General features: G+C 39.0%; 1 protein-coding gene across 5 annotated transcripts in view; it reads left to right on the top strand.

Annotated features, from left to right (window-relative positions):
• LOC106884249 (dyslexia-associated protein KIAA0319-like protein) overlaps nt 1-23,376 on the top strand; it is a 94,010-nt gene that overhangs the window by 5,748 nt on the left and 64,886 nt on the right. For all 5 annotated transcript variants that reach the window (XM_089351735.1, XM_089351732.1, XM_089351734.1 and 2 more), the window contains exon 2: nt 3,366-3,978. In XM_089351735.1, the coding sequence (XP_089207861.1) occupies nt 3,846-3,978 (133 nt within the window). In that variant the 5' untranslated portion in view covers nt 3,366-3,845. The remainder of the gene's footprint in view (nt 1-3,365; nt 3,979-23,376) is intronic.

Genomic DNA, 23,376 nt, shown 5'->3' with positions numbered 1-23,376 from the left:
GTTTGCTGAAGTTACATACAAGAGCTTTAAACTCATTAGTCTCGGATCCCTTTGGCTGATGAGACACACTGATGTTGAAACACCAGGTGTCTCAGGATCTCTTGTTTCAGAATTAACGAATAGTGTGTTAGGGGCATACATTTGTTGTAATGGACTGTTTTTTTCTCCTGTGCTGAAACAATTTTCATTTTGACATTCAAATCTATTGGAACTTATCAAGAAATATGCAAGTAATTTCCATCATCATCCTTTAACATCCCCTTTTCTGTGCTGGCATGGGTTGGACGGTTCAACAAGAACAGATGAGCCTCAGGGCTGCATCAGTTTTGGTGTCTGCTTTGGTAAGGTTTCTATGGCTGGATGCACTTCCTAATACCAACCTCTGTACAGAGTGTAGTGAGTACTCTTTGCATGGCCCCAGTACCAGTGAGGTCAGCAAGTACCCACAACACCCCCCTCAACTGAGTGGGGTATAGAATGGAGGAGCAGGTGTCTTGCAAGTCATCATATATATGTGTGTGTTTATGTATGTATAGTGTTTGAAGTGGTGTACAGGTATTGTATATTATCGAAAAGGGGACAGTCAGAATTTTAGATAATTCTTTATTAGCACTTTTGTTCATTTAACTGAACTCAAGAAGAATTGAACCAAAATATATTTATTTTGATTCAGTTAAATGAATGAAAGCATTAATAAAGAATTATCCAAAATTTTGACTGCCTCCTTTTTCTTAATACATATGATGATGATGATTTATATATATATATATATATATATATATATATATACATACACACACACACATAAAAGAAAAAGAAAATAGAGATGGGGAAGTTAATAGTTGTTTATTATTAACAGCAACTCGATCATCATCCCTTACAGCTGTTTCAATTAACACTCATTAAATATTAAATTTATATGACCTGAGCATAATATCTTCAGAGGGGAAAAAAGATACCTTGGATGTTTTATAGTATTTACTTAATATTTACCGAGTATTAATTGAAACAGCTGTAAGGGACGATGATTAATTTGTTGTTAATAATAAACAATTATTAACTTCCTAATTTCCATTTTCTTTTATATGAATATAAACCATGTTTTTTATATGTTTACCTATTATTTTAAGGAAATTAATTCTCCAAAATACTAGGCATTGAACCAGTATTTCATTGGATGAAACCATCCCTTCATGAGGTTAACACAACCTCTAATCGAATTTAATATTTATATATATATATATATATATATATATATATATATATATATATATATATATATATATATATAAAGCATGTGTTGCATTCTATATAGAATAGATCCCCTTTCACCAGAGACAAGTATGTTGTTGCCTTTCCAAGTCAGATACAGAAACAACAACATGGTTACTATGGCTCCACATCCAACTTATTCCGCTGTGCTACTTTTTAACGTATTTATACTAAAGCTAGCGCTCCTGTGTAATGTTAGTAGCTCCCCGGTAACCAATTTCGATTCTGTATCCTTGAAAAAGCTCACGGATATGTAGTCCAGCCTTGTACTAGCTTCTGAATCGTGGCATTCTGCTCATGCAAGGAATTTCATTTAACTTTTGTCTTGAATTGAGAAAGGCATGAACATCTCCCAATCTATTGTAGTCTATTGGCTGTGATTTCACTAGAGAGCTTGAAGAGTACGGCAGCTGTGAATAATTGCTGCAGTTTTTATCCTTCCCAAATGTTCACAATGCGGAAAGACTTATCACATTCTGACTATTCAGCGTCTCAATCATTTGTGCCGCCACCAAAATTCTCTGTGCTACACTGAATTTCCCAAATTACCTCACTCCAGCCTCACTCAGTTTGTTTCATTTTCTTTGTGCCACTCTGCTAAGTTTCTATTACAAACCTCCGACTAAATACTGTTTTGTCACTCTCACCTTCTCCTTATTTTATATCCTGTTTGCATTTCCCTCGTCAAACAACAAATCTATTGAAATTCAAAGTGGACTCAACAACATCCACATCAGCCCCCACCTGTTGTAAAGTTTTTTTCTTTGATTGATATTAGGGGAAAAAAACCCAAAAAACCTTCACAGGTGCAGGGCGTGGCTGTGTGGTTGAAATGTTTGTTTAACAACTCTGTGGGTTTTGAGATCCTGAAACATATGTGGCCATGGAGGGGAAATATTACCTTGCTTGGAAATAGGTGAATGTTGGCTACAGGGAGGGCATCGAGCCACAGAAAACTTCCTGTAATAAACTTCATCTGACCCATGCAAGCATGGAAAAGTAGACGTTAAAATGATGATGGGTTATCTCTCATATCTATGGAAGAATTAGATTTCTTTTAAGGTTATGTTGAAAGATTGTGCGGCAGTCATTTGTTCCTGGAAGTAGATTAATGAATTCTGTGTAATCCAGTGGTTAACTTTCTAGCAGGATACTTGATGATTTAAAGGGAATTAATAGTCTGCATCAGTAATATTTAATACAGTAAAAACCTTAAAGAAATGCCGTATGTTAGGTTATTTTCCACGAGAGAGAAAATTGTGAACATATGTAATTTTATTCTTGGATCTTTTTTAAAACGGGGGCCACATTTTTCATTAACGAAACACTTTGAAACTTGGAACACTGGTAGAATGTGTCATATAAAGCATCTTTTTCTCTTAGTCTTCTTAAAAAAAAAAGAAATCCATAAGTTATTCCATGCTAAAGTTGTCGTATTTCTGTAATTTCAACCAATCACTGACGTCCATTCAGCCGATATACATTAAGTGCCGACTACATAAACAAACGATTCTGAAACAATTAACCCTAACCCTAACCCTAGGGTTAGGGTTAAAGCAAATTTAAAATGAAAAAAGCAAATAAAACGAAGGTATGGAGATTAAATACGCTTTACATCGCTTAATCAGCCAAAGGAGTAAATGTAAACAACTGAATACTTGTCAGTGATTGGTTGAAATTATCGAAATAAGACAATTTTTTACATGAAATAAATTCAAATACAAAAATATTTTTCTGTTCTATAACACAAAATAGATAAGTATACGAAGTTTGAAAGTCTTTCGGTACCAAAAACACTACGTAAAACATTAATGAAAAATGTGGCCCCCCGTTTTAAAATAGATCCTTATTCTTTACTGTAGCTATTTGTTTGTATTGTTACATGTTTCGTATTTCTTTTATCACCACACTTTCATTTTAGATCGTTACAATTGAGAATTAGAACTAGGTCGAAAGTTCGTGAAAGCAGTTCATTGATAGCTTACCTTATAAACCACCCAACTTTCTGTCACTTTATACTTACTACCTGTCTATGAATATGCATCAATGGTGACAATTATCTAACGCTCGCTTTTTTTCTTCTTCTCTTTCAGCAAACACGTGACTAATGCTATTTCTCTCTCGTTTACTCCGAAGAAAAACACAGGGAACTCTTTTGATCCGGCACAGATAAATATATTGTTGTCATAAAGAGAAGTAGATTACTAAGACTATAGTCGCAGTAACACCAGACAATAAAACCAAAGGAAGTGTATATAAAGAAGACTAAATGGGCCAAGTATTAGATGCATCGAGGTGGACCCGGAAGTGACCTTTGGTCTTCTTGACCAGTAAATGAATTAATATTATTGTGAATCACCAATAATGTTATTATTCAGTTTCTTACGTTGATTTCGTTGGACTCGTCCACCTTTCACATAACAAAGGTTTTGCTTTTCCTGATTCAATCACTCTGTCCCCCTCACTTTGTCATTCTTCGATTTTCTCCTGCATCTCGCTTCGGCTCTTTTTCTTTTTGATTGTATTGTTCGGCCTACCACAAGTGGATATTTCATTTTATACCAGAGAGGAAGATGTGGCAACATCCGACGATGTCCTGTTATCATCGCAGTCGGAAGAAAACCGTCCTTCACAGCTGCTGTGTTCGCTACAGCTGTAGTGATCTATCATTACTTCTTTTGACTATATTCCTGCTGTTCCAGCCAGGTAAGTTTGAGAATCTTTTCTTTCATCATCATCATCATCATCCAGTGCTTTAAATCAGTTTTATCCCCATTAACGGGGGTGGCCGGATCTACCTCAATGTTACAGCAACCTTGGCATGTACACATCACCTGAGTGGGGCTAGTGAGGACTGAATGAGTCATTTTCGTCTGTGGAAGGGTTCCACTTACATCATAGTCACCTTGAGCTGGTTTCAGTTACTGTGCCTCATTCCCATTTCTTAAATTCTGCCCTTAGAAGGTTTCCCTGAGGTCCCATCCCTCAAATACATTCTTTGAATAGGTTCATCAAACATTGCTGTATACTCCGACTGAATATACAAAACTTGTATTTGAATGTCATCCATTTGAGATGTAATTTAGTTTTCAAATTGTTGATTACCGTGCATGCATACACACATGGTGAAGGTGTGTAGCCTAGTGGCTAGGATGTTGCCCTCACAATCGCAAGATTGTGGTTTCAATTCCTGGACTGGGTGGTGTGTTGTGTTCTTGAGCAAAACGCTTCATTTCACATTACTCCAGTCCACTCAGCTGTAAATGGATCACCCTGAGGTGGGCTGGCATCCCATCCAGGGGAGAATGTGATCTTGTTCACTTCTCTATGGAAACTGGCTAACAGGCTGTATGAGTCCAAGGACTCAAGACAGTAATGTCCAGGGGTTGATGATGATGTTGTTTCACACACACACACACACACACACACACACACACACATTGAGGACAACTGTCATCCTGTCATGTCTGTTTAATTTTTTCCTGTTAAAAAAATATTCACATTTCCTTATTAAATTTAATTTGTTTGATTAGTTTGGAATTAAAGTCTTCCTAGTCTATTAAGTCCATTAATATTTCAGACCTTCTTAGCCTCATCATCAGAAGGAAGTGATGGTAATAATGAGCTGTTTGTGACTTTGACAAGATTCTTCATAATTTTTAATTTTTGTTGTTTACTTTCACATAATAGGTAGAATTTTGTAAAGAAGTATTCAGAATCCACAATGAACCCCCAACACTTTCCTTATCTGCTTTTTTAATTACTATTTTATTATCTTTTTATTTTAAGTTCATACATGATTTTTCATTCCTTTTTGTTGGTGTTTGATTTGAATGTTGGCTGCGGGAATTCATCAGATATGGAAAGATGATTACATAGTTATGGAAACCATCCAATGATTTGTTCCTGCCTAGTCAAACTTTACTATGAAAAATGAATCATAACAATTCTTGTAAATGTTTGATTTTCACATCTTAGGTATTTCATAATCTGTTTCTCTGACTGTCACATAAGTCACGCATGAATGGTTCAATATTAAAGTTTTGTAGTGAATTTGAGTCCTTTTCAAAGAATTTTTTTTACCTGAGTATTGATGAGTTTGTGTTTTGACAGATTTAATTACTTTTGCTATCTCTCAGTTGATTTATACTGTTGAGGAGTATCCTGAATTTTCTGGACTGGGTCTAAACAAAAAAATTTTTTAATTTCTTAAGTGGTCCCTGGGTTGAGGATATCTTTCTTTCTTTCCCACAAGTCACAGGGGTTGAGTGGTTAAGAAGCTTGCTTTGCACCCACTTGATTACAGGTTCAGTTCCACTGCAGAGCACCTTGGGCAAATGTCTTCTGCTCTAGCCCCAGGCCAACCAATGCCTTGACAGTGAATTTAATGGACAAACTTTTTGGAAACTTGTTGACCATGCTGGCATGGGTTGGACAGTTTGACCAGAGCGGACCACCTGGAAGGCTGCACCAGACTCTAGTCTGATTTGACATGGTCTCTACGGCTGGATGCTCTTCCTAACGCCAACCACTCCGAGAGTGTAATGGGTGCTTTTACATGTGTGTGTGTGTGTGTGTGTGTGTATCTTTGTTTCCCCATCCCACTGCTTAACAATCAGTGTTGTTTTGTTTACATCCCTTTAACTTAGCGGTTTGGCAAAAAAAAATCCGATAGAATGAGTACTAGACTTTGAAAACAAAAATAATTTGCTGGGCTAAATTTGTTCTATTAAAACCCTTCAAACTGGTGCCCCAGCATGGCCACAGTCCAATAACTGAACCAAATAAAAAAATAAGAGATTTCTGATATTTGAGAAAGCACTATTAAAACAGTTGCATCGGTTGTTATCTACTTTCTTTTCTTCTCTCTGTTGTCATCTGGAATATTCAAATGACAATGGCTTGGGATTTCAACGAGATGTTGTTTTTTTTCTTTACCAAGGGTTTCATACGCGAAGTGTCTTACGACCTTCACCTAAATATCTATGACATAAAACTAGTTTATAAAAGTTGAAAAGAAGCAAAACAAGGTGAAAACAGCTAATTAATAAGTACGTCCTTAATTAGTTTTTTTTTTAATGAAGTGGCACAGACTAATTAAGCAAGATTGCATTCAGTTTGCCGTTTAAACCTTTTGCTCGTTTCAGTCATTGGATTGCAGCCATGCTGTACTATTGCCTTGAATGGTTTCAGTTGAATAAATTGACACGAGTGCTTACTTCTTTTTTTAAGTCTGTGACTTATTATGTCAGTCTCTTTTGTTGAACTGTAACTCAGTGCACTCCCACCAGACACACACACACACATTTATATATATATATATGTACCACCATCACTTGACAACCGATGTTGGTATGTTTACATCCCCATAACTTAGCGGTTTGGCAGAAGATATTGATAGAATAAGTCCAAAGGTCAATTTCTTCAACTATAAGGTGGTACTCCAGCATGGCTACATTCAAATAACTGAAACAAGTAAAACAGTAATACACACACACACACACACACACACACATATATATATATATATATATATATATATATGAATAAATCCTGGGGTCGATTTGTTCAACTAAAGGTGGTGCTCCAGCATGGCTGCAGTTACATGACTGAAACAAGTAAAACAGTACAAAAACTATGCCTTTTTACTCCCAAGCAATGCCGAAGGATCTCTGCTAGTATAGAATCTTCAGGGGTGAGTCACTTTGGGTTGTTGGAGCTGCAGGCCAGCCCAATGCCTTGAGTCAGTTAAGTTGATGGAAACTTGGTGAATGCTCGTTGCGTGTGTGTGTGACCCCATGAAAACGATGCTTGGCAGATGGTGTCAGCTTGTTTACGTCTCCATAACTTGGTGGCTCAGTCCCAGATCTTAAAAGCACAGGGGTCGATTTGTTCGGTTAAATTCTGCAAGGTGGTGCCCCAGTTTGGTCACAGTCAAATGACTGAAACAAACAGATAAAAATCTCTTGTCGTTTTCTCTCAGTAAATATTGATTTCTCTTCTGCTGTTTTTCATTTGGAGATTTTCCCCGTGGTTTGTCTTGTTTTTTTTTGTTTTTTTTGGTCTTTGGTTTCTAGAATTTAGTTTTAAGAAGAAGACTGCGCTTTAGGAAAAACACATGTTACAGAATATGTGGGAATATTCAAATTTGCCATAGCATTTCCAGATCATTGGAGAACGAAGAGAAATAAAGGTGATAATGTCAGACTTACACAGGTGTTAATGAAATCCACCTGAACAAGTGGAGACGGGCTTTTTTATTTAAGTATTGATCTAGTTTTATCTATAAAGAGATAGTTTCCCCATGGCAGCATCTGGTGGTAAGTGTTTTGCTGTCGCCCTAAGCTGACAAATGCCTTGTGAGGAAATTTGGTGGAGACTCTTGAAGCCTGTGTGTGTCTATATTCTTTTACTTGTTTCAGTGATTGGACGGTGGCCATGCTGGGGCATCGCCTTGAAGAGTTTCTGTCAAATCAACCGCAGTACTTTTCTTTCTCTTTTTTAAGTACTTATTCTGTTGGTCTCTCTTTGCCAAATCTCTAAGTCACGTAAACAAACAGAGAATACAAACCCAAAGACACAGAGACGTGTGTGTGTGTGTGTGATATCATGTTTTTACGCCTTTGTATCATGAGAGAATTTTTCTCCACAGTAAATGCAGTGAATTTGCTTTTAAAAATTAAAATATGTCGCAAACATATTTCAACTAACCAAAAGTTCACACACACACACACACACACACACACACACGATGGCTTCTTTGAGTTTCCATTTACCAAATCTACTCATAAGGCTTTGGTTGGCCTAAGGCTATGATAGAAAACTCTTACCCAAGATGCCATGTAGTGGGACTGAACCTGGAACCATTTGGTTGGGAGTAGCGTCCCTGCCTTCCTGAGCTAGTTTTCCACCACATTTCTTAAAAATCATGGTAGAAACCTTGGTCTCGGAACCACTCATGTCTAGAAACTGAGGTTGGGGGTAAGCAAGGGCATGCTCCCCGTAGAAAATCCAGCTCCAAAAAAGCCTCATGATAGCAAAGGAGAATGGGTCCCAGCCAGCCCAAAGGTTGGGGTGGGCTGCACCTGCCTACCTTGGTTGCTATGGCATTGAGGTAGATCCAGCCACCCCCGTTCACAGGGACAAAAGATTTAAAACACTGGATGATTATGATGTTATAAGCTGTAAATCCCTGCCACAAATATGCCCCCCCCCTGCTCTGTTTATTTAATCATAGCAGGGGAAAAAAAGAGATGGAATGAAGCAAGTCTTCCTGATATAATACTGAGGTCAGCTATTTGACCTTTTTTTATTGTTCTAATCAACAGCCCACTCTCCTCTTCACACTCTCTTACTTGTCTGTGTAATTATCATCTCTATCCTCATGATTATTGTTACTCTGAGGTGGGTTTCATGTGATTTAGATAAACCAATAAGAGATTTAGGCTGCAAGAGATAATCCTATCTACTACTTCCTAATCTATTGACATTGTATTGGTTTAGGAATTAAGAGTGTAAGCATGGTAAGGATTTAATTTTGCTCTAACATTTTGTCTCTCATCATCATCGTCAGTCTGTTGTCCATGCTGGCATGGGTTGGACGGTTCAACTGGGCTGGCACACTGGAAGGCTGCACCAGACTCCAGTCTGATTTGGCATGGTTTCCTACGGCTGGATGCCCTTCCTAACACCAACCACTCTGAGAGTGTAATGGATGCTTTTACGTGCCGTCGGCATGGGTGCCATTTGCATGACAGCAGGGTGTGTTTACGTGCCAGTTTGCATGACACCAGTATCCGCCATGACTGTGATTCTGCTTGGCTTGATGGGTTCTCCTCCCAAGCATGACATAATGGCCAGAAATTTTGGGAGGGAAGTTGGTCAATTACAAAAGGTGAAAGGCAAAGTTAACACTGGCAGGGTTTGAACTCAGAATGTAAAGAGCTGAAACAAATATTACCAGAATCAGGAGACTAAGTCAGTGGTGTATTTTACTGGGTAGAAATAACCTTTGCTGGAACTTAAATTGGTAGCTGTTGGATGGGAATAAGCTGCACAGTTTTGAAGCAGAAACCAAATTTGTTAGTATCAGGAAAGCTCAAGTAAAGACACCAGGTACAACAGGCTCAACCATCATCATCATTGCCATCATCATCATTTAGCATCCATTGTCCATGCTGGCATGGGTTGGAGGGTTTGACCAGGGCCGGTAAACTGAGGGGCTACACCAGTCTGATTTGGCATAGTTTCTACAGCTGGATGCCCTTTCTAACTCCAACCACTCCGAGAGTGTAATGGATGCTTTTACATGCCACTGGCACAGGTGCTATTTGCATGACACCAGTATCTGCCACGCCTGTGATTTTACTTGGCTTGATGGGTCTTCTTCTCAAACACAACAGCATGTTGCCAAAGGTCTTGGCCCAATGCTTGAAAGCTGTTTTTTACGTGGCACAGGCACAGGTGCCAGTTATGCGACATTGACATCAGACACATTGCTTCCGTGAGGCTTAATGCTCAACAGATGCTTTTTGTGTATGGGTGCTAGATGTCTCCATGAGACCCAACGCTTGAATGGTGCTTTTTAGGGTGCCAGGCATGCGACACCAGCATTAACCACATTGCCTCCAATAAAAAAAAAAATAATAGTTTATCTGAATGGGAGTATGATGCATCAAAAATGTGTGGAATCTAGAATTGTGTTTGGTCATCCAAAAATTGACCAATCTGAAAGGAAATGCAGAATTTTTTGCAACATTTATAGCATTGGCAAATAGTTTAACATATTATGTCGGGTTTTATTGATGGTTTATTTTCTGGTTAAGATTTATTTGCAGTCTGTGTAGAGATATATTATAAGAATTCCTCACAGCAATGTCTTCTATTTCAACAAAAAATATTCTTTTCAATAAATGACATCTGGTATATTTCTTGGAGAAATCAATTTCTTTTGGTGTCTCTTTGGAATGGAAATGGAAATATATTGTTTAAATAAATTCCTTTTGTAAATGTCATTCAAATATTCTGACGAAATGTTTTTAGAAGATTTATTAATATTGGTACAAACAAAACAACATAAAAAAAAGCCCATAGAAAACCTGATTAATGGTCCACAAAAATATTTCCATAGGTTCTTTGTTATTTGGGCATATTAGATGTGTCTGTTCTTTCTTCATTTTGATTTTGTAAGAGAACTTCATAGAAAATAAAAGGAAACTATTTCAAACTGTCTTCAATAATTACATGAAGCTCTGGTGTTTGGTTGGTAATCTAATAGTAAAAGAGTCGACCACTGTCACCACCATCTTGGGAATGAATTTGATAGATGAGTATGTTTCTCAATTTAAAACAACAACAACAAAAATCACTGCTTGCTACTCTTGTTGAAATACCTGGCTGAAAAAGCAAAACAAAAGAAACCAGGGAACAGACGACAAGTGGTTATTATTGATGTTCTGCAAAGAGACAAGTTTAATACCAGGTGAGAAGTGTGATTTCTGGTCTGTCAATTAGAGAGGAGGCTTCCAGTTGGTTAGAATTTCAAGCTTAGAAAATTTTGTAACTTTCTTTTATTATTAATTTTCATGAAAGATGAATGTGATTTTAATGATTATGCAAAACTACATCAGTGTGGGAAATTTGAAAGAAATTTCGGGAGTGTGAAGGAAACTGAAGATCTGATTCAACCAATTCTAGTTCTTGGCAGGAACATTATTTTATTAAATCTGAAAAAAAGTTAATTTAATATCATTAGAATTCAGACTCAGAATACAAAGAGCTGGAGTACATATCTTTCATCTTTTTCTTGAGCTGTGGGACTCATTTGACTGGTTCCCTAGTTTCCATGCTGTATGTATGACCAATATCACAAGAATAGAGAATGCTGGTCTGTTGTAAAGTTTAAGGCCAACAATTCTGAGGAGAGTGGGGGGGTGAGTCAACCACACTCTAACCCCCCCTCCTCTCCCCAGCACCTGACTGGTATGTTATCAACCCCAAAGGGATGAAAGGCAAAGTTGACCTCGGCATGATTTGAACTCAGAATGTCAAAGCAGGAAGAAATGCCACTGAGCCCTAACAGTCCTGTCAACAACAATGATGGTTTCAAATTTTGGCAAAGGTCAGCAATTTTTCATGGAGAGGTGAGGGTTCAGTTGAATGCATTGCTCCCCCCCCCCCCCCCCTGGTGCTCCACTGGTACTTTGTCAACCCTGAAATGATGAGAAGCAAAGTTGATGACACTGGCAGCATTTGGACTCAGAATGGGAGCCAGAAGTTCTGCCAAGCAGTTTGTCTGATGTGGTAATGGTGCTGCCAGCTCAGTTTTGATAAGAATAATCATTTCTAATTTTGGCACAAGGCCAGCAATTTTGAGGGAGACAGAGAAGTCAATGACATTGGACCCTAGTGGTCAGCTAGTGGTTATTTTATGACCCTTGAAAAGATCGAAGTTGACCTCTGCAGTGTTTGAACTCAGAACAACAAGTAATGACAACAGTAATCATCATCATCATCATCATCATTTAATGTCTCTCTTCCATGCTGCCATGGATTGGACAGTCTGACCAGAGCTGGTTAGGCAAGAGACTGCATCGGGCTTCATAGTAATAATTATTATTATTATTATTATTATTATGTAGTTATGATCAGTAGCAGCATTAAAAAAAAACAAACAAGAAAGTAACACTGATGTTCCCCATTGTTATTTGCCTGTCTGGAAAAACTATGGCTGTGCACCCCTGGAATCCCTGTAGGGTGCAAACTTGGGCTGAGTAACATCTTGTAGCTTTGAGCTTGGTCTGTAGACGCACTGAATTAAATAAGTTAAACTATTCCTTTGTGGTAGTTAACGATAAAACATTAAATGAACAGCTGTTGTCATGGTGAACAGTGTACTTCCATTCATTAAATAAAGACCATCCAATGAAGAACGTATTGGATCAAGATATCCTGCCTACTCAGAAGACTGGTTCTCTCTAGAACAGTGCCATGTTTCATCCTAACACGCTAGGGTATGCCCTGACACCTCTTCGTCACCAACTGGAAGTGTCCACTTATCTCTTCTACTGCAAGACACCTATTCTGCCCTTCTGTCACACTTTAGCCTCTCACCACAGGCATAAAACTACCTTGCTTTATCCTATACCCTACTCAGTTGAGGAGGTATCATCTTGTGAGTTACTTGCTGACCTCACTTGTGCCAGTGCCACAGAAGAAAAGCACTCAGTATCCTCTGGAAGGTGGTTGGTGCTAGGAAGGGCATCCAGTTGTAGAAACCATGCCGAACAGGCACTGGAGCTTGATGCAGTCCTCTGGCTTGCCAGCTCCCATTGAAATGCCCAGCCCATGCCAGCACAAAAAATGGACATTAAATAACAATGTTACAGTTACTGCCTCAGAAAAATCAAATTTCTATTTTTAAAGTAGTGCAGTTCTTTTCTTCTAAATTTGCTTCGTAATTAAACAACTGATTATTTTCTAGCCATAGATTTCATTCTAAATATTCTTCAGAGCTATCTATTTATCTATCAATATATCTGTTTTCAATTTTATTGATTTACATATCTAGTCTGCTGCTTCATAGCCATAACTTATATTTCTACAGTAATTGATTTGGCTGTCACACACCATTCATTCATGGTTGTCTTTTATATCTGATGCCTGTTTGTGGTTTATTTTAACATGAAGACAGTAGCCATAGTGAAACAGATAGTTGGGCATCAAATATCTGCAATTTCATCCTGATTATAAGGATAACCAACAGATATAATCTGTTTCAATCTTGTGGGTTCATGAGTATAGAAGAGCTTAACCTTTTCCTTACGATGTTTCTATCAAGATACATTGCTTTCATTTCATAGTTTTGAAAATGATGAATAATTGGCTTAAGAGACACCCTAAATTTAATGTTAACTCTTGGGTATGTTATTTTTTCTTCATAGTTTTAGCCCTATGTATGTGTCACATCCCATTTTTTTTTTCCCAGTTAAAATCAAATATATAGAATGGTGCTACTTTATGAGTGCCACATAAAATGTACCATCTGAACATGGTTGATGCCAGTGCCACCTGACTAGCTCCTGTGCTGGTGGCACGTAAAAAAGCATCATTCGAGCATGGTCGATGCCAGTGCCACCTGACTGGCTCCCATGCTGGTGGCACCTAAAAAGCACCCATCCTCTCTGAGCGTGGTTGGCATTAGGAAAGGCATCCAGCTGTAGAAACCTTGCCAGATCAGATTGGAGCCTGGTGCAGCCAACTGGCTTGCCAGTCCTCAGACAAACTGTTCAACTCATGCCAGCATGGAAAGCGGACGTAAAACGATGATGATGATGGTGTTCCTTGTTTCAATTTATTTCGAAAATAATGAAGAAATTAGTAAAATAACTTTGTCATTAATTAAGCTGATGTTTGAAACATAAATTAACATGAAATTTTGAGGAAATGTTTTAATTTTGATCACTTTGAAACAAGAGACTTGTATCACCAGAGTGGTATTAGATGAGTTGGTTTTGGTGACTGAATAAGATACCAGTCCATCACAGGGTTAACCTCCATTTATCACTGGTACTCGTTTCCAGCTGAATGGACTGGTGCATGAAATGAAGTGGCTTGCTCAAGGACGCAATCTACTGTCTGGCCCCAGATTCAAACCTATGACCTAACACTTGTTAGTCCAATACCCGAACCAGTGGGCCACACCTAATGAATGATGAGCAATAATGACTCCAAGAGAGGGGAAAATGGGTGTAATGACAATGATGCCTCTCCCAAGAGTAACAGGGGTTGTGGTTTATGCCTGCTGTGGAAATAGGGGCCTGACTTGGAAACAAGGGTTTGTGACAGGAAAGGCATCTAGCTGCAGAATAATGTTGCTTTAACATATTATGGTTAACCTAAGCCAACATTGAAAACTCAGATATAAAAATGATGATTAGAAAATTACTGTTTTTAAATTTCACAATGTGAGATATTCACCAACAGTACTTTGTAGTAAAGATTGTTTGCCAAGATAACATGGCAATCTTGGTTTATGGAATTTGGCAGCGCCAGCTCTAGCCAGACAATTATTCTGTGCTGATGAAGGGAAATAACATGGAAATCGCGATAAACAGATATTGTTTTGAGCTGAGTGGGGGTGCTAGATTCCCTTGTTTGAAAATATAAGGACACAGATCGTGTTGTATAGCCAGCTGGAGACAATGTCTCCTGGGGCTAAATTACAGCAACATTCATCCTAAACCAGGACTGCCATGTTATGTTGGCAGACAATCTTTACTATAAAAATGATGAGATGATACACACACACATGCACACACATAGATACATGCACACGCACACAGATGTAGTCACACACACACACACACACACACACACACACACACACACACACACACACACACACACACAGAAACACACTAGCATGACTTGGGAAAAGGATGATGAAGAAAGGAAAAAAAAGACTATCACATATCTGTATTTGATGTATCTTTAGGTTTTCTTCACTGCAGACATTTTGGTATTGGTATCAATCAATATTGGCTATAAATTCTCATTGTGTTTGCAAGAAGAATGATGACTGTTTTGCCCACACCATAAACTGCTCTCGAATTTATGGAGCCTTCATTAGGAGATTCTTACAATTAATGGCTTTTTGTTTTTGTCTGACAGGTTTTTTTTATTGCTGCTGTAGTATTCTGTTTAACCAGAAATATATAAAAAGATAACTTTGTTTGTGAGATATTTGTCTAGTCATTTGATGAAAGAAATAAAGAAATTTTACATATGTGTGTGTGTGTGTGTGTGTGTGTGGTTTCATCTAAATTGTTTGGCTGTTTTGTTGGTGAGGCTATATCAGTGTGTAAGAAGGGGAGGAGATGAAGTTAGCAATATATTGTCATCACATTATGTTATATTATATTATAACCGTAGTTAATGGACATGTCTACCAGTCTGATTAATTTATTGAGAGTGGACAATGGTGATGCAATTCTTTCTTTGAGAAATTCAAACAAGACTTGATGCTAGACTTACTGTGTTTTATTTTATTCTGTTTTATTGGAGATTCTGGTTGCTTTTTGAATAGTGTCACTTTATCAATGCTCAACGTGTTTCCACATATATATTGCCATTTATATATCATACTTGATGTATATACGCTGTTGAGAGGCCAGTTAGTGTGATGCTTGTCTTGAGATAACGTCTCCTTCTTCTGAACGTGCTGTGTTGAAAACAGAATAAATATCAGAAAGAGCAGGAGACAGCAAATCACCTCAGCAGCTGTCAGTTATTTGCAACATCAGTGAATGGTGTCTACACCATTTCCTATTTTTGAAGTGATGAATTCTTGTCTGAGCATGTGGGTATGTACCATTGAAAGGGCCCAAAGAGGCTGAACTGTATCTGGTGTCCTCACTGGCTGATGCTGGGCCAAATTCTTGTCTTTCCCTGATATTCATTGAGGTTTTAAGTGCAGCAAGTCCATGAGAGATGACATCTTAACACAAACACTGCAGTAATTGGTCTGTCAACATCTATACACATTGTGATTCATGGATGGCTGTTTTACTTTAATATTGCCTCAGTTGCATATGCTGGAGATGTATGTGTGTGTGTACACACACATAATAATCATGATCATCATGTTAATGCCAACTTCCCCGTGTTTGCATGGAAGATGGCAAACGGAGGCCACTGCTGATATGATGATGATATTCATATAGAAGTAGCATGTATTGTCAAGACATTGAGATATCAACACACACACACACACACACACACAGACTCACCCACATGCAGGTACATACACACACACAAATGTGTGTGCATGTATGAAAATTGATCAAATAAGAGAAACGAAGTGAGGGAATAGATGTTTGTTTTATAATCCATTTATATATCATCATCATCGTTTAACATCTGTTTTCTATGCTGACATGGGCTGGATGGTTTGACAAGAGCTGACCAGCCAGAGAGCTGCACCAAATGTAAATTGTCTGTTTTAGCATGGTTTCTATGGCTTGATGCCTTTCTTAATGCCAACCACTTCACAGAGTGTGGACTAGGTGCTTTCTATGTAACATCATCCACTTTCCCTCCAAGTTTGGGCTGCATCTGTTTGACAGTCTGATTAGCTGCAGAACTGCATCATTTCCCAATGTCGTTTTTGTCACAGTTTCTATACCTGACTGCTCTTCTCGATGCCAACCACATATATGTGACAGGCTTCTTTAGTTCCGGTCGACCTGTATGGGTCAGATGGAATGTGTTGGGCCAGATTTTCTATGGCAGTTGGCAACCTCTACCTGTTTCCATGGCCTTTTCTATAAGTCTGGTACTTTTTCAGTCTCTTTTATTGAATTTTTAAGCTAAGCTATGGGACATAAACAAACCAACACTGGTTGTTAAGTATTGGTGGGGGGACAAACACTAACACAAAGGCACACACACACACACACATACGTATATAGATATATATCCAGTGGTCTTCTACACAGTTTTCATCTAGCAAATCCACTTACTGGGGCTGTAGTAAAAGACACTTGGCCAAGGTGTTTTGCAGTGGGATTGAACCCCCAAACCACATGGTTGTGGAGCAAGCTTCTTAACCTCACAACCGCCCTATGTGGATATGTTTTCAAGGCTTCATAGAACTCCACCTGTTGCCTTCGTTTCCAGTTGTAGCTATTTACCTTTTGGTGTTCATGCTTATGGGAAAGGCATGAAGGATACAGCTTTCGGAACTCATCAATGAATATCTGTGATTGCAAAAGGTTAAGCAATTGACTTTATTTATTGCGCTGGTGCACAACGTAAATAAATATTTAGCTTAGCTTATATATTTTATTGTTTTTTTTTAAAATTTGTCTTTCATTTTTATTTTAACCATCTGTTATTTTAGCCTCTGTGTGTGTGTGTGTGTGTGTGTGTGTGTGTGCATCCACATATGTATGTGTGTGTGTATGTTTGTATTTGCATGTATGTGCAAATGTGTATTGCATGTATATGCATCCACATATCCACGTGTGTGTAAGTGTATATTTATATTGTGTGTATGTGCATGTGTGCGTGTATGTATGTATATATGTGTATGTGCATCCACATGTACGTTGATGTGTGTGTGCGTGTGTGTGTGCATTGGTGTTCGTAACACATTCTCAGTGAATTACTCCTCAATGATACCAATTACAACTTCTAGATACCCACCCACCTCCTTTCACACACACACACACACACACACACACACACACACACACACACACACACACACACACACACACACACACACACACATTAATGGAAATCATTTAAAAAAAAGATCATTAAAGTTAAACACAAAACCAAATGTACAAAGGTGTCATGACTACTAATTTGAACTATAACTAGAATCTGTACTTCTTCATTCCCTCCACGTTTTCTTCTTTCTATTTTGCTCTAAATTATTTTGTTCTAGAAAACATGTTTCTGTATTTTGTGTGTTTTACTTTCACCAGGTTTTACTCCTCTAGTCTCCCCCCCCCCTCTCTTTCTCTTTCTCTTTCCTTTTAATTTCTATAAAATTCTTCCCCAGCCATAAATACAGTCTTGAAATGAAAAAGTATTACATATTTTCTCACATTAGTCCGAGTTCCATCCATCCATTTCTCTGTCTACCATTCCTGAAAGGGTTGTGGGAGTAGAATCCTTAGACCCTTCTGCCACAAAGTCCTGTCAGAAGCAACAGTCATTACACTTTCTGGCTGGATTCCGAAGCATAACAAACCAAGTCTATTATCAACCATTTCATTCTAGATTCACCCTCACGTCTCTTGTTTGTTGGCTCAGCTTGAAGAATCTGTCTTGCAATCCTTTCCTATGACATTCTCATTGCATATCTGTTTTATTGAAACTGTGACCTCTCAGTGCAGACAGAGACCTAGAGAGACCTCCTAATCTCGGAGCCATGCACCCTTCACAGACTCCTCAGGGGAACCCTATTTCAGTTGTTTCTATTCACAATTGTGTTTTTTCAGCCATTAACCAGAATTTATGCCAATGTTGGGTAATGGCACAGTTCTTCAAGTTCATATAAATAGACATGACAGTGTGGTTGAGAAACTCGTTTCGGAACCACATAGTTTGAAGTTCACTCCTGCCACATGGATGTTGTTGATCAGTAGAGGACACTGGAAGACACTGTCCATGAAGTGGAAGTGGACTTCGCTTGACCAATACCTTGTGAATGAAATTTGTGAGATGGAAACTTTAAGAAGCCCAGCATGTATAAATATATGTGTACGATAGGTACAGAGACGTAGCTGTGTGATAAGAAGTTTGCTTTCCAGCCACGATGTGGTTTCAGATTCAGTCCCATTACGTGACACCTTGGGCCTGTGTCTTCTATGATAGCCATGGGCTGAGCAAAGCTTTGTGAGTTGATTCCATTCATTGTGTGTGTGTGTGTGTGTGTCTCCTTTCCTTGAGATGACATGGTAGTTGCAAACATCACAATTATTTCCAATCTTCTGTGGAAACACATCTGGTCATGGGGGAATATTACATGACTTGGAAACAGGGGAGGGTTGGCAATCGAAGGGCATCTGGCCATAGAAAATCTTCCTCAACAAATTGCATCCGACCTATGCAAGCATTACATTAAAATGATAATATGTTGTGTGTATGATTGAGTTCATATTCATCTTGTCTTCACATGTGTGCATTCCTGATTGCATGTCTGCATTAATTGTGTGTATTCTTGATTGCACATGTGCACTGGTTGCATGCAGTTTTCCTCTGAGCATGTCTCAACTATTCACTGTGCAATAGAATAGACTTAACTTGGAATCGGGTGAATGTTGGCACAGGAAGCAATGACTTTGATGATAACCTGACTTGGTGAAGAATTGGATATGATTCTGAAGACTGATTTCTCTACACTGAAGGAGGATTTCATTGGATGACATGGGAAGTGGGGACTTAAATATGTGAAGAAATGGTTTCAGATTCAGCCCTAGTGTAGCATCTTGGGCAAGTTTCATAGAATGTTATGAAATTACATTGTTTTATAATTGAGATATTGTTTTTTAATATATCCTCCAATTTGAAATAGCATTTAAAATAGAATGATAACTTTCCTAAATATAAGCAACAATTTCTGCTTGTTCTCTCTCTCTATCTTTCTCTCTCTCTCTCTCTCTTTCTCTCTCTCTCTCTCTCTCTCTCCCTCTCCCCCCTCTTCATCTCTCTCTTTTAAAACAACGGAAAGAATTAGGGTTGCTTGTAGAAAGAGTCTTCATATTTCAATGTCTGAACACACCATTTTGATAAATAAGTAAATAAGGAGAAGAAAAAAAAAAGGATGAACGATTTTAGTGAAATTTAGGGCAGAAACTTGAAATATCAAAGTGAAGCTAAGCAAAACCAGTTAGTATTGAGGTCATTTTGTTCTCACGTGTTGGATTTCATTTTCAGTTAAGAGTGCATTATAACGACAACTGTGAATGCCTTCGTTTTATCGATGCTGGCAGAGTTACCAGGAATGATCACAAAGCCCTGATGTTGTGTAAGTCATGCACCTGGGATGACAAAGATGCCATATAAATGAAAGATTTTATGGCTGTGGGTCCAGTTCTTTCATGAGTTGAGAAGCAATACACCTGCAGTTGGCAGTTTGCTCCATTTAGCTTATTGTGTATTAGTCCCTGCCTTCATCACAACATTTAGAATACGTGAGAGAAGTGTCACCTGTGAGACTCAGACAAGGGTTTAACCTTTCAACGTTTAGATTATTCAGCCAAATGTAATACTTTTCCATTCACAAGAGTACCGCCTGATTGGCATCTGTACCAGCGGCACGTCAAAAGCACCATTCGAGCATGGTTGATGCCAGTGCCGGCTGAAGTGAAGAAGTAGCCTTGGTCTGTTTCATATTGAGGAGGTTGTCAGATGGGGAAGGGTTCCATTTGTAGATTAGGAATAAAAGCAGAAGGTTAGCACCTTCCCCTGGGTGGCACACCAGCTGAGCAGTTAGGCAGGGGACGTTTCCTATTTGCTTATTTGGCATCGCTGATTCAATGGTGACTTGTTTAACATCAGACTTTTTAATGTCCCTCTCTCCCCCCTTTCCTCCACCTCCTTGCTCTCCCTTACCTCCACCCCTTCCTCTCTGTGTTTTATGTGTAAGCATGTTTGTCTTTTGTGTGTATGGAGAGAGGAGAAAGCCATGATGATGATGATGATGATGACTTTCCCCTTTCTTAGTGTTTGTCAGTCATCTTCAAGTAATAAATTCTAATGTCTCTCTCTGTCTCTCCATCTGTCCCTCTCTCTATGTGCCGTGTGAGTATTTGTGTGTTTGCCTCCAGTGCCAAAGAAATGCCGTTGCCAAAACCGTCTGAAAGTCCACTCATCTGTGCCAAACCGTTTCATTCCATCAACACGTAATACCAGACACAACACTTTTCTTCATTCCAATCTTTGTATGCAACGAACAGCAGAAGAAGAAGAAACTGTTACAGTTGTATATAAACACACACACACACACACACACGCACACACACTGTGTGTGTGTGCGTGCTGTAGGTCTCAAGCTTCTTTCGTGTATTCTATCTGATTTGTTTTATCCTACATTTTAACCTATCAGTAAACAAAGGTCAAAGATTAATCGGGGCAGTGGAAGGAGGGGGATTGAAACATTATAATGTTGCTGTTATTTTTGTAGATAAACCAAGTAAACAATCACAGAAGCTTCAGTGTACCGATTATCATTTATCTCCGATTGTTCTCTCTCTCTCTCTCTCTCTCTCTCTCTCTCTTTGAGGTGTGTGCAAACCCCACCAGAGATTATCTTTACTCTTTGCCCTTCTCAGTCTCTCTAAGCTGTGCAGCAGAGTGCTTTGCACACTGTGAAGTGGTTGACATTAGGAAGGACATCCAGCCATGGAAACCATGTCAGAGACGACTTTGGAGCATGATATAATCCCTGTGGTTCACTGGATCCTTTCAAAACATCCAAGCCATGGAAAATGGGCATTAATTGTTGATGGGGATGATGATGATGCTGAAGGTTTGTTCTCATGCCACTAAGATGGCCATGAAAACCAGATTCATTAAGAACTCAGCAAAAAGACAGATCGGTGGTCGTGAAGACCAAATTATTTCACTGGGGAAGTGTGTGTCCCTTAGTAAGAGTTTGTGGTTGAGTATTTTACGTTGGGAAAGAAGTGGTTCATTTTCAGTCTTCCATGAAAAACCTATGTAGCCATGGGAAAATATTATTTTGGTTGTCACAGCCCTGCTCACTGCAGCATTGCTGTCCAGGAGCCCCCACCTCACCCTATATACCCAGGTTTCCACCGCTCACTACATTCCCCACCCCCCACTCTACTCACACTTCTTTGGTAATGCCCTGCCATTTATATTATGACCTATGACCTCTGTACCTCAAGGGTATTATTCCCTGACACTTTCCACCATTTATCTCGCTCTCCTTTTACTCAACCATCCCATTTATATTCTGATCCCCGTCCCTTGTGAATATGCCTGGCACTTTGTCACCATCTCTCACCTGCTCTCTCTCTTGCTGTCTCCCACTCTCTCTCTCTCTCCTTCTCTTCCCTCAGGCTGGGTAACCATGTATTGCCTTTACACCAGCACACCCATTTCTGTCCTCATTCTTGATCACTCTCTCTTTCTCTCTCTCTCTCTCTCTCTCTCTCTCTCTCTCTCTGGCCAGGTAGCCATGTACTTCCTCTACAGCCACAAGACACCTGTTTCTGTCTCTTTGTCACACTCAAACCTTTCATCATCTGACACAAGACCACCTTCCCCAATGCCCCTTCCCCTCTCAAAGGATCCTTGTCTTGCAAGTCACTTGGTGACCCTGCCAGTCAGTGCTGATGCCACTTAAAAAGCATCCAGTCTACACTGTAAAGTGGTTGGCATTTTGAGGGCATCCAGCTATAAAAACCTTGCCAAAACTGACCTCGCCTGTGCTTGTGCCATGTAAAAAGCACTGAGTCCACTCTGTGGAGTGGTTGCTGTTAGGATGGGCATCCAGCCATAAAAACCTTGCCAAAACACAGAATTCTGGTGGTGCAGTCTTCTGCCTGTCCAACCCATGCCAGCATGGAAAGCAGACGTTAAACGATGACAATGATGATGATGTTGGAAACAAATGAGTGTTAGCAACAGGAAGGGGATCCAGCTGTAGAAAACCTGTTTCAACAAAATTTTATCTGACCCCTGCAAGCATGGAAAGATGGATGTTAAATGATGATGATGAGGATGGGTCCAGCAAACAGAGCCAGAAGAGGGACAAGTTTTTTCAACATGTTTTGTCCTTGACTTTATGAATCCTAATCTCTAGGCTTCTTAGTTGTTATTTAAAAAATGAAAAGCAACACTAAGTGATGGTGATAGAAGTGGTTCCTAGGTACTGTTGTTGTTGTTGTTGTTAGTTGTAGTGGTGGTCACGATACTGACATTTGTTGGTGGTAGCTGTAGTGCTGGTGTCCCCGCCTACAGGACAGTAGCTGGGGTAAAGCTAATAGTGATACTGGTGGTGGTGGTGTGGTGGACACACAGTAGTGGAGTAAAGACAGTGGTGGTGGTGATTGCGTTAGCAGCTGTGGTGTTGATAATGGCTGTTAGAGGGAAGGCATTAATTAACTAGCTATGTAGAACAACATTAATTATCTATTTATAAAATAATGGCAATGAGGAGGAAGAGGGAGACATTGATTTTAATCACCATGCTATTAAATAAAAGGAAAAAAGAATACCTGTTCTTATTTTTGTTTTTGTTTGTTTTTTTTACTTGGTTGTTTGTTGTTAGTTGTTTTGATTTAGATAAAATTGCCAAAAACAATTTAGATTGATTGAGGGTGGGGTGGGGGAGAGCTTCAATAGAAATAAAGAAAAACAAAATGTAAAAAGAAGACGAAAACCATACCCCCCCCCCCATCGCTGCAATCGGCCTTTTGCTCCTCCGCCTAATGATAGCCTTCCTCTATAAGAAACACTTAAGTTGAATGCTTTATGTATTGAACTCTTTTCATTATCATTATTGTAACATTTGTTTTCCATCCTGGCCTGGGTTGGTCAGTTTGACCAGAGCTGGTGAGC

The sequence above is a fragment of the Octopus bimaculoides genome, chromosome 4, assembly GCF_046866305.1.
Source record: "Octopus bimaculoides isolate indiv1 chromosome 4, ASM4686630v1, whole genome shotgun sequence".
In the NCBI taxonomy this organism is placed as follows: Eukaryota; Metazoa; Mollusca; class Cephalopoda; order Octopoda; family Octopodidae; genus Octopus; species Octopus bimaculoides.
The sequence above is the reverse complement of the archived record's forward strand: the minus strand, read 5'-3'. Positions and strand labels throughout refer to the sequence as shown.